A 12,869-nucleotide genomic window follows, 5' to 3' on the forward strand; every position below is an offset into this window, starting at 1 on the left:
CTCCCCACCCCTCACATCTGCCTTCTTCCTCGGTCTTCCCCATTCTTGGGGGGCAAGATAAGATGGATACCCCTGAAGCACAGGCATGGAAGGCACTCCCCCACCCTCCTCCCTCCTCCCCACAACACAGCTGGAGGGGGAGGGGAGGTCAGCAGGGTTCATAAAGGCCAGATGTTGAGGAGAAAGAGCACTGCCCAACCCACACCCACCCACCCCACCCCCACTCCCACCCCCAGCAAAAGAAAAATTAAAAGAGACAGCTTTTAAAACAAACAAAACTTTTGTGGTCCAAAACAGTTTTTTTTTTTTCCCCAAGAATCTGCTCTATGCAAACATTAACAACTTTTTACAAAGCATTTTCACAGAAAAGGAGACAAGTCCTTCCCCAGTATCATATATGGGAATTGTTCCTCCCTCCTCCCTTCTTGGGGGAAAAGGGGAAAAAAACAATATTCACTAGTGTGGACAGAAGGGTCACCGGGTCCCTCACTACTGGACAGATCGGCAACCCCCAGGTTCCCCTCAAACCTAAACTTGGAATTTCCCTAAGAGCTAAACTCCCCAGACCTCACCTGGGTGGAGAAAGTAAGTCCACTCCCCTCTGACTCGCTCCCCTCCCCCAGGAAAACAGAACTTCTGACCTCAAAACTAATCCCCGGCCCTGCCTCTTTCGGATCCATCAGGTCCCTGACAACTCCCGAAATGCCTGAAGTTGGGTGGGGGGAGAATGCTAAAGGTTTCTCAACCCAGTTCCCATCCAGACTCAAACTGAGTCCCTGCAAACACCCCACTGGACCTTGTGGTTAGGCCAAGAGCCCTTTCATCTACCCCCTCCACAAAGAGCAGCTTGTCTTGTTTCTAGCCTTGAAGGAGGCTGAGTTTGGGTGTCCAAAGAATGGCCCTAGGCGTGCCCTCTACCTCCACGCCCTCCATCCTTAAACGGTGGAGAGGACCTGGAAGGAAGGGCAACTTGTTTGGTCTGATTTTATTGATTTCTTCCACCTTCCATTACTTTCCCTGGGATGGTCTCTGGCTCCTTCCCCTGGCAGTTTGTACTTCTGAAGGGCAGGAGTTTCCTCAGCCTTGCCCCTCCTAATACCAGGATTAAACTAGAGGAGGTGGCAGACTCATGGCAGGGGTGGGGGTGGGTGGGGGGTGGGGTGGGGGTTGTGGGGGTGTCCTCTTTTACCCATCAGATCTTATAACCTGAAAGCAAATGGAATACTGACGGAAACTCCCAAACTGGACAAAGGGGAAAGACTGGTGGCTGAGAATGAAGACCTCAGTAACTAGGGGTCACTTGACTTGGGGGACCCTAGGAAAAGAACCGGGAGAGGGTGATCTTACCCTTACCTAAGCTGCTTCGGTCCCCATGAAGGCTACAGTGGTGCTTGGAGGCTAGGGAAGGCCTGAGGGGAGTGAAGGGTTAAAGGCCTGGTTGGTGGGGGGTAGAGGATGCCCCCAGGGAGCTGCCAATCACCTCCCCACCCCCACCACAGCCCCCACCCCATCCCCAGGCTCGCCCACAGAAACAACCGGTTTGTCCATCACCAAGGTCTCTCTCCCTCTATTTTTTTTCCTCCTCTTTGAGTTGTAGCCTCCTCGACTCCCCCTGGGGTGAAGGCCCTGCCCCCAGAGATCCGAGATGGAAGAGGGGAGGGATTGGAATCTACGTCTTTAAGCCTTTTTCGGTTAAGCCTTCTCCCGACTCCAGTCCTTGGTTCTTCTCCAAAGGATGAGGGGGAGGGGGTGTCACTGCAACCAGTTAGGTGCTTGAAGATCACTGTCATTTGAGGTCCTTCTGACCACAGCCCATAAAACCTAAAGAGGACAGGCAAGGTGAGAAATGACGTTCTATTCTCGAGCCCGCAGTCTGGCTGTGGCCCCCACTCTTCCCCCCTTGGCAGAAGAGGTCTCACGCTCAGGGCTGCTCCAAGTTGATTCCCCAGAATTTGAGGCCGGGGGGCTCAGGGACAGCGGGACCCCCTATCTGCCACCTCCACAGCGGGTGGGCAGGCGGGGGCTTAGCGTCTCCCTGGAGGCGAAGCGAGGATGCCGGCCCTAAGTCTCCGTCCTCCCCCACCACCAGGGCCGGGGGGCAGGGGAAGCAGTCGAGGAGACTGAAGGTGCTCGTGGTGGGGAGCGTCGGGGTAGGTCGGCGGGGCTGCGCGCTGCGTTGGGGGGGCGCCGGCCGCCGGCGTTTCTTGGCGGCTCCTCGGGCGGGCCCTTTGGCTGGGGGCCGCTCGGGCCCCCGGCGCAAACTCGGAGTGTCGAGGGCGAAACCCTTCGCGTAACACCACAGTTTCGAGCGGCGGATCAGACGATTGAAATGTTCCTGGCGGAGATCGCCGGGCGCGGCCGGAGCTTCGCTGGCCGTCGAGGGGCTGGAGGCCGGTGCCTCGGGGGCGACCTTCGGAGGGTTTCCATCGACTGCGGCCGTCTGGTTCGGCGGGGGCGGTTCCGGCGCGGCCCCAGGCCCCATGGGCTCAGAGGAGAGGCCCGCAGGTGGCGGCGGAGACCAAGAACCTGGCTCCTGATGCGGGCTAGCGGCGGGGCCAGGCTGAGAGTCGAGAGCCAGGGCTGGCCTAGGCGGAGCCGAGACGGAGCTGGTCGGAGATTCCCGAGGGCGCCGGGGCGCCGGGCAGTGGCCGGGAGGTACGCCGAAGCGAGCGCTGAAGTGCGGGAAACTGCCTCCGCCCTCTTCCTCCTCGCCGCGGCCCCGGCACACTGCGGCGTCGGCATCCTGGCGGGCCGGGGAGTTGGGATCGCTGGACCGCCCGGCCTGTCCCGCGAGGTGCTTCAGGCCATCCGGGGCCCTGCCGCCCGTGCACAGCGGGGCGCAAGGGCCCAGCAGCACCGGAGCCCGCGGCGCCAGCTCCCCAGGCCCCAGGCCCAGAGAGGACGCCCGGGGTTTGGCAAGGGCGCAGAAGGCAAGGGCACGCAGGCACAGAGGAGAGAACTCCTGGGTCCCCCGACGCGGCTTCCGGGGTGTGGGGGAGCAGGGTGACCCTCGCGGGGACCCCGGCACTGCGAGGCGGGGAGCGGGGCACAGAGTCTCCATGGAACTTTCCGGGAGGGTGTCCACTGAGGGGGCCCTGGTCCCAGCGGCGGGATGCCCTGAGTGCCCGAAGAGCCCACGGGCGAGGGGAACATCGCCCCCCCTCGACGGGGAGGTCTCTGCTCGCGAGCGCCCCCGGCCCGCACCCGTGGGCCACGGAGCTCCGGGTCCCTCTTCGATCTCGTCACGCGGCCCTCTCGGCGGCCGGACTCCTGGGTCCCCGTGAGTCCCGGCGCGGTCGGCCGCCCTTCCTGCCGCCGCGAGCCCTGTGCAGCCTCGGCGGGAGCCCCTCTTGAGTTGCCCGGAGCGCAGAGGCTGGGGAAACAAAGCGGCCGGCGGCCGCAGGAGGCGGGAAGGACCCCGGGCCCGGCACCCGGTGCCGGGGCCCAGGCGGCGGGGAGGGCGCCTTCCGCCCGCTCGGCTTCTTTCTTCCCCGCTGGCTCCCGGAGACCGCGTTATAGAGAACTGCCCCCTCGCTGCCCCAATACCAGCGCCGGGGCCGCGAGCCCGCCGCTGATTGGGCGGCACTGCTTGTGACGTTAGCCGGGACCCCACCCCTCCCGCGGCACCGCCCCCATCCCCATTCCGCACACAGACACACACACGTGGACCCGGCGCTGCGGCGGCTGGGAGGGAGGAAAGGAGGGTGCGTGCGCGGGTGGGATACCGACGGGCTAAATGCGCCGCTGCACGTGGCGCAGTGGCGTCCCAGTGTTTAGTGGCCGCAAAGCCCGTCATTTTTTCCCTCATCAGTCATGGTTTTCGCATCCGTAAAATGGGAACGTTCACATCTACCCCCTTGGGGCTGCGTGAGTCAAACAGAGGTGAATCTCAAAGCGAAGTTGAAAGAAAAGATGAAAAGAGGTTGTTTAGCGGCTTTGCACAGCAAGGACTCCTGCGGGCCGAGAATGTTCCCTACCTCTCTGTTTCGGTCGCCCAGAACAGTGCCTGGTACAAAGTGGGCTCAAAAAACGTTGAATGAATAGTTAGGAATTCAATGAGTGTGTGTGCAAGATGAAAAAAGGAAGAATTAAATTTGGAAAGGAGGAGTATCATTACACCCATGAAAAACGATAAATAGACTTTCTCAGTACCTGTTTCCATTTCTCACTTAACTTGTGGCCGGCCCCTTGAGCACATTCTGAGGGGCTGGCTCTGCCGTACCCCCTCAAATCCCAAGATTATGCTTTGTGAGGCTTGAACTGCCAAAATGGGTTTAGGAGACCAGAGGAGGAGATACATAGACCCTCACTCTTATCTCCCCTAGGGAGAGTAAAGCAAAGAAAAAGTGAATTCCATTAAAAACCCTGATAAGGGAGGACCATGTACCCGCAGCACATTCCCATCCTCCTACCCTTGTTTAGTTTCCGTAGAGCTCACTATTATATGAAAATCTATGAATGTATTTCTCTTTATTGTCTGTCTCTCCCATTAGTCTGGAAGTGAGCTGATGAGAAGTTTGTCTTGATCACTTCTGCAACCTCAGTGCTTTGAACAGTGCCCAGACTTAATAGGTGCTCAATAAATATTTGTAAGTGAATGAAAGAATCCCTGAAATATTCCTCTCTTGATAAAAATAGGGTCATTGGACTGCTACCCATCCCCAGAAATACAGAGAGACTGATACAATGACATGGAATAAGGGTATGTTTGTGTAGGGGTGGAGAAGGGGATGACAGAGGATGAGATGGTTGGATGGCATCACCGACTCAATGGACATGGGTTTGGGTAGACTCCTGCAGTTGGTGATGGATAGGGAGGCCTGGCGTGCTGCGGTTCATGGGGTCGCAAAGAGTCGTACACGACTGAGTGACTGAACTGAACTGAACTGAAGGGTGGTCAGAGAAAGAAATATCTTATTCCCCGGCAGGGGTAAGAGGGTTTCTGTAAGGAAACAAATAAGGCAGCTTGTATCCTGGTCCTTCTGGTGATGACAACAGAAGTACTGTTTCCCTGACATGTCATCCTGTAACATTTGGGCAGAAAGGGATCAGGAAGCTCTGCCTCCCTTACAACCCTTTTGCAGAAGCTGGAAGTGAAGACCCCAAGGTAAGGCTAGTATTTGAGGAACAAGGAGCCGTGATGTTCACTTGCTCAAAGCACTCACCGCTTAGCATCTTCTGCAGAAGTCTGCAGGGAAGTTGCCATGAGGGAGGATCCTGGGATCCTGCCAGGTTTGGAGGAAAGTTCTGGAAGGATGATGATCTTCACAGTTATCTCTTTTGGTGGACAGTGCTGAAAACTTTTACCCTGGAGACTGCAATACCAGATTTCTTTTGTTTATGGATGAGGGGGCATGTGCTTCAATCTGACCCTATTCTATACTCTGAAGCTAAGATGCCAGGGGAGTGGGCTTGGGTCCCACCAGTGGGCTTGAGTTTCCCACCTCTGAGAAACTCTTTTTATGGCCTAGAGCCTCACTTATATTTGCATCATCGTGCCTAGTACAGTGTTGACAGGAGAGAACACACACAAAAATTTTAGTATAAATAAATGAATAAATCTTATATCGCAATAGATCAGTGGGCTCCTTTCTCCCACTCTGAAAGTCACCAGTCCCACAAATCTGCATTTAGGAGCTTTATTTGGGATCATTACTTTATTAGGGATCATTGAGGCCATCCCTGGAGGGGGAATTCCCTCCACCTCCACTTTCCCTTCTTCCCCTTCCTTGAATCAGACACCCCAGAATACAGCCCAGCAGTGAAACAGCAGAGGTAGTGAGTAACTCTCCAGCTAAAAGAACCTGGAGTCGTGGAACCTCCATTGTCAGAAGGCTTGGCCCAGGGGTGCCAGCTGTGTGACCCTGGGCGGGTTACCTGGGCACTCTGTCTCAACGTGTCCCTATCAGTGAAAAGACACAACAGTAACTTCCTCACAAACCTTATCAGGAGGGTGGAAATGATGTGTGGGCTGACCCAGCTGTTGCAATTCCTGTTGCCTACGGTAGAGGACACTCGACCCCGTCCCCAGCCTGGGTGAGAAGACCGGTTTCTTCAGAAACCTGTCCTCCTTCCCAGAGGCTGGATACAGGACCCCATTTGACTCCTTAGGAATAAGGGATAGGAAGGGCCCCTCAAGACCTGGATGCCAGGCTTCCCTTTCTGTGGCTCATCTGAGTCTCATCCAAAGGCCTGTGTTCAAGGATTTGGGAGCGAGGGACCTGTCCACTTTCACCAGAGGAAAGTACAGTGGGGAATAGTAATTTCTATAGTACTGATGTCATTCCAATCTCTGTCCTAAGAATTTTATGTTAATTTTATGAACTTTATGTTAATCCCGGTAATAATTCTATGAGGTACTGTAGTTACAATACTTTGGCCACCTGATGTGAAGAGTTGACTCATTGGAAAAGACCCTGATGCTGGGAAAGATTGAGGGCAGGAGGAGATGGATGCAACAGAGGATGAGATGGTTGGATGGCATCACGGACTCAATGGACATGAGTTTGAGCAAACTCCGGGAGATAGTGAAGGACAGGGAAGCCTGGCGTGCTGCAGTTTATAGGGTCGGAAAGAGTCGGACATGACTTATCGACTGAACAACTTTTTTTCATTGAATAATAGTTGATGTACAATGTTGTGTTAGTTTCTAGTGTATAGCAAAGTGATTCAGTTATACATACATGTACAGACTCTTTTTCATGATGGTTTGTTATAGGATATTGAATATAGTTCCCTGTGCTATACTGTAGGACCTTGTTGTTTATCTACTTCTCATATAGTAGTTTGTATCTGCTAATCCCATACTCCTAATTCATCCCTCCCCACCTCCTTTCCCCTTTGGTAACCACAAGTTTGTTTTCTATGTCTAAAATCTGTTTCTGTTTTGTAAATAAGTTCATTTGTGACATATTTTAGATTCCACATATACGTGATATCATATGGTATTTGTCTTTCTCTTTCTGACATGCTTCACTTTGATGATTTCTAGGTCCATCCATGTTGCTGCAAATGGCATTATTTCGTTCTTTTTTATGGCTGAGTAGTATTCCATTGTGTATATATACCACATCTTTCTTTATCCATTCATCTGCTGATGGACTTTTAAGTTGCTTCCATGTTCTGGCTATTGTAAATAGTGCTGCTATGAACACTGGAGTGCAAGTATCTTTCCAAATTATAGTTTTCTCTGGATATATGCCCAGGAATGGGATTGCTGAACCATATGGCAATGCTATTTTTAGTTTTTAAGGAATCTCCCTACTTTTTTCCATAGTGACTGTACCAATTTACATTCTCACCAGTAGTGTAAGAGGGTTCCCTTTGCTCCACACCCTTTCCAGCTTTTGTTACTTGTAGACTTTTTAATGATGGCCATTCTGATTGGTGTGAGATCGTACACATAAGGTAGATAGTTTTAATTTTAAAAAATTTACATACTATCCGGAACCCACTTTAAATGTCTAAGTCAATGATTTTCAGTAAATTTACAGTTATACAACCATAACAACAATTCAGTTTTACATTCCCTAATTTCAAAAATAATATATGTGAATATGTATAACTGAATCACAAAAAAGAAAGAATTCTACTTTTTTGAAATTTAGTAATATTTATCTTTTTCCAGCTTTTCTAAATGTCCTATGGAAATCTAATAACAATGTATGAGATGCAAGGTTTTAAATATGATTAATACAAATTAATACAAATATAAATCTATTATATTTAAATTATTAATGATATCATTCAAGATGCTCCTATTCTTTTTTTCTGCACTTGATAAAATTTTCTCAGAAAAATGTTAATGTCTCACTATGATTTTATATTTTTTTCTTTTCCCTTATAAAAAAATTTACATTTCCTAAGAGATCCCTCATCCCCTCTTGCAGTACCTCCCTGTTCCCACCCCAGGGAACTACTTTCTGTCTCTATAGATATGCATTTTCTGGACATTTCAGAGAAATGTGGTCCTAAGTGGTCTTTTGCATCTGACTTCTTTTACAAAAAGATACCATTTTGAGGTTTATCAGTGTTGTAGCATGTCTTAGTAGTCTGTTCCTATTTATTGCTGAAGTATCCTTTTTATTGCTGAAGTATGGATATACCCCATTTCGTTGATCCAAACACATTTGGCTTGTTTCTACTTTTTATTATTATAAGTAATTTTATGAATTTTGGCATACAAGTCTTTTTTTTTTTTTTACAAGTCTTTTTAAAAAATATTTATTACTTATTTGTCTGCGCCAGATCTTAGCTGCGGCATGCCGACTCTCTGTTGTGGCATGTGATCTAGTTGCTTGACCAGCGATCAAACCCAGGCCCCCTGCATTGGGAGTATGGAAGGCTCTGGTGTACACGTCTTTGTGCAGACATGTTTTCATGTCTCTTGAGTAGATAATAAAGAGTGGGCTTGCAACATCCTAGGGTAAATTTATGTTTAACTTTTAAAGAAATTGTCAAAATGTCTATTAATGAGGGACAGAGGTTCTAAGTGACTTGGCCGAGTTCATGCAGCTGACTAATGTCAGAGTCAGCTTTGTCCCAAGTGGATGCTGATAACGGTTCATCTGCCTCAAGGTGATGAATGTAAGGGGGAAGCCGTTTCTCATCCCATTACTTAACAGCCACCGCCATTGTTGTCCATCTTGCTTCTAGAATTCCCTAAGTCAGACTGTGCCAATTAAGAGGGTTGTACCATCCCTTAGACAACATCTACACTTCGCTCTGGAAACTTGCTGAGGTTAATAGCTAAAGTTCTGCAGTCAAATGGGTCTCTTCATATTCCAGACTCCTCATTTTACCAGTGGTGTGATTGGGGGAAAGTTACTTAGCCTCTGTTTGTATTTTATTTATTTATTTATTTGTCTGCACCAGGTCTTAGTTGTGGCACGTGGGAACTAGTTCCCTGACCAGGGGTCAAACCTGAGCCCCCTGCACTAAAAGTGTGGCGTCTTAGCCACTGGACCACCAGGGAAGTCTCAGCTTCTGCTTTAGTTCCTTGTATATAAAATAGAAATGCATGTGTGCTAATTTGCTTCAGCTGAGTCCAACTCTTTGCAACGCTATAGACTGTAGCCTGCCAGGCTCCTCTGTCTATGGGATTCTCCAGGAAAGAATACCGGAGTGGGTTGCCATCCCTCAGGGGATCTTCCTGACCTAGGGATTGAACCCCCATCTCCTGAGGCTCCAGCATTGCAGGCAGATTCTTTACCACTGAGCCACAAGGGAAGCCCAAAGTAGCCTCTTCCTTTATGCAATTTAAAAAATGACTTATTATGGAAACTTTCAAACCCATACAAAAGTTACAGAGGAATACAGTGAACCTCCATGTACTCAACACTCAACTTCAAAACTAATCAACTGATGGTCAGTCTTGTTTCATCCTTATCCTCATCCATTTCCTTCTTCACTGAGCTACAGTTTACATATAATAAAATGCACATTTTAGGTGTATAGTTTGAATGAATACTTTTCACAAATGAATATACCCATAAGCACCACAAGTAAGATAGAGAATATAATTCTATATTATCTTGATGCAAATTCCAGATATCATATGATTTCATCCCAAAATATTTCAGTACATATTATTACAAGATGAGGACTCTTGAAAATAAAAACCCCAATGCTATTATCAAACCTAAAAAGAATTAAGTCATCCTTTAACTTCATCAAATAGCCAGTGTTTAAATTTCTAATTATTAATATCTTGAAATATTTTTCTCTACAATTTATTTAGTTTATTTGAACTAGGATCCAAGGAAGGGTTTCACGTGGTTGATATGTCTCTTAATTCTCTTTTAATCTATAAATTCCTCCTTTCTCTCTTTTTATATTCTCCCTGAAACTTACCCATTCAGTGAAGATATCCTACTGCCATCTAGATTTCCCACCATCTGGAATTTACTGATTGCATTCCCATGGTGTCATTTAATCAAGCAATGTTTATTCAGCAATATTTATTAAGCATCTACTAGCATCTACTATGTACAGGATTGCCAAGTTTAGCACACACACAAAAATACAAAACACATATTAACAAAATTATTTCTCTGTAATTCAATTTTAGTATATGTGCTACTGAAGCAAGCGCTATTTCTCTGTAATTCCAGTTTAACTGGATATCCTATGTTTCATCTGACACCTTATCTATGTGCCTATGTTGGAGGCACAGTCGTGAGCAAGACAGACTCCACTCCACCTTGAGGATATATTCTAGTTAACTAGGAGGAGTCAGGTAACATGCCCCAGACAACATTCCTTCTGGGGCTATTGTGAGGATTAAAAGAGAAACCCATATATTTAGTGATAAATGCAAGGGCTCTTGGCAGTAGCTTAGCCTTGTCCCCTCTCCTGTTTCTTCCCTTTTCCATCCCTGCTCCACATCCTTCCCCCTCCACCTCATTACTCTGGGCTTGCCCTCCCCCTGTTAGACTTCCTCTGCATGTCTGTACTTAGTTCATTTATCTATTCACCTCCACATTCCTTGAGGACCTCCCTTGTAGCAAACCCCGTACTAGATCCTAGGAACACAGAGGCAATAAAGACAGGGTCTGGAAGGAGAGATGGACATTCTAGGCTAATCTGGGAAATAGTAATCAAAGGACAACCATGGTCCTTGGACTGATAGAGGCAGGGTGATGGTAAAAGAGGGAAGTCTTTTTACAGAAGATAGTAATCTTCCACTTAGGCTCTTAAAGAATGAACAAAAGTACTCAAAGGAGGCATGGGAGAATCCCAGCTGAGGAAGCAGTGAGGGCAAGGACCAGAGGCAAGCAAGTGCCTGCCCGAGTGCTGCCAAGTACCAGCCATCAACATGGTCCCTCCTGCTAAGTTGAAGGAGGGCTGGCATTGGTCCAGTGCCAAATGCCCTCTGAGAGGCACCCCGTATTATTTTTCTTACCAACTCCATCAGCATGTCTCTCCCATTAGGGAGCTAAATCTCCCCCTTGACCCCACAGTCCCTACCCCATCCATCTCTCCACCCCCTCACAGTCAAACTTCCCCCAAGAGCTGTCTACACACTGTCTTCCTTTTTGCACTTCCCACTTCCTTCGCAACCTGCTTCCATCTGCTTCCATTCCCACCAGCCACCAAAATAGCTCTTGCTGAGGTTCCAGTGGCCTCCATCTCATCAAAACTGGCAGGCTCTCCTCAGCCCTCCCGTCTTGACCTCCCACATGATTGGCCACTTCCTCTTTCCAGGAATTTTCTAGTCCCTCACCTCTGGGCACTTGCCTGGCGTCTTCCTGCCTCACTAGCTGCTCCCTCTCACTCAGTCTTCAGCCCAGGCTCCCTCTCCCCTCCTTGGCCCAAGCAAACATCAGGGATCCTTAAAGCTTGTCCAGTACTTCCCTCTTCTCTCTCTGTGTCCGCTGCGCAGGTACCATCCAGCCTTTCTGCACTGACCAAGAAACGCCATGCCCGCTTGGCCTCCACCTCTGGCATTTCAAAAGCTCCATAGACCCAACCTGTCCCGAACCATCTGCCACATGTTCCGCTTTCCGGCACACCTGTTTCAATGTACGGCTCCTCCCTCCACCCCCTTCCACAGTCAGAAACCCGGGTGTCAGCCTGGCACCCTGGCGTCAGGTGATCACTACACCCCAGGTCTGCTTACCCCCACCTCCATTCTGGCATACCCTGGCAGCACCCCCACACCCTGCCGTATCCTGTACATAGCCACCCAGCTGGATTGTGCTACCCCCCTGCTCAAAACCCGCTGATGGCTTCCCATTGCTTTTGGGATGAAGAATGAAACCATTAACTTGGCTCACAGGTAGGGTACAGCAGTAACCTGACAACCCTCCCACAGGGCCTCCTGGGGGGCAGGGGGCAGGGGGACGGGTTCCCTCACCTTCTAGCTCCCCTGTGCTGTCCACTCTCCTTTCAGCCACTCAGACCCCTCTCCCTTTAGCACCCAAGTAACCAGCTCCCTCCGCTCTCTTAGCACATACGATTCCCTCTGACCATACGCTTTACTCTCCTTTTTTCTCCTGTGCCTGGCCCACACCTGCTTCTAGTCAGAGCTCCACTGATTCATTCACCCCTTCCTGGGAGGAAGCTGCTCCCCACCACTCCAGACCGTGACCAGGTCAATTTTCATCACCATTTCCCACTCAAGACCTGTATACCTTTCCTTCAAAGCTTGTCATCTATTCATTTATTAATACTATTCTCCTCTCCCTTGAAATGTGTCACACTCTGTTTCAAGAGCCACATTAGATTTTGCCTTAGCTCAATGACTACCACATAACTGGCACTCAAATATATTTTTAAAAATCTTAATTATGCATATTTCAACCTAAAGAGAAGTAGAGAATAGTAAAATGAACTCCCATCTACCCATTACCTAAATGACTACTTATGTTAGTAATTAATTTTTTTAGTTGAAGTATGGTTAATTTACAATGTTGTGTTAGTTTTAAGTGTATAGCAAAGTGATTCAGTTACATATATCTATAATATATATGTAATATATATAACATATATTCCTCTTCCAGATTCTTTTCTGGTTATTATTCTTTTCTATTATAGGCTATTACAAGATATTGAGTATAGTTCCCTATGCAATACAGTAGGTCTTTGTGATCTACCTATTTTATATATAGCAGTGTGTATCTGGGCTTCCCTGGTAGCTCAGCTGGTAAAGAATCTATCTGCAATGCAGGAGATCCTGGTCCAATTCCTGGGTTGGGAAGATCCCCTGGGGAAGGGACAGGCTACCCACTTCAGTGTTTTTGGGCTTCCCTGGTGATTCAGGCAGTAAAGAATCCATCCACAATGGAGGAGACCTGGGTTCAGTCTCTGGGTTGGGAAGATCCCCTGGAGGAGGGCATGGCAGCCCACTCCAGTATTCTGGCCTGGAG

The 12,869-nt window shown here is 48.9% G+C and overlaps 1 protein-coding gene across 1 annotated transcript; it reads right to left on the reverse strand.

Moving 5' to 3' along the window:
- Positions 1–279: 279 nt before the first annotated feature.
- LOC122694952 (elongin BC and polycomb repressive complex 2 associated protein) lies at positions 280–3,518 on the reverse strand. Its single transcript, XM_043904361.1, has one exon. The coding sequence runs from the start codon at positions 3,059–3,061 to the stop codon at positions 1,922–1,924; it is 1,140 nt and encodes a 379-aa protein (XP_043760296.1). The 5' UTR covers positions 3,062–3,518; the 3' UTR covers positions 280–1,921.
- Positions 3,519–12,869: the final 9,351 nt, after the last annotated feature.

This window comes from Cervus elaphus, chromosome 5 (assembly GCF_910594005.1).
Source record: "Cervus elaphus chromosome 5, mCerEla1.1, whole genome shotgun sequence".
In the NCBI taxonomy this organism is placed as follows: domain Eukaryota; kingdom Metazoa; phylum Chordata; class Mammalia; order Artiodactyla; family Cervidae; genus Cervus; species Cervus elaphus.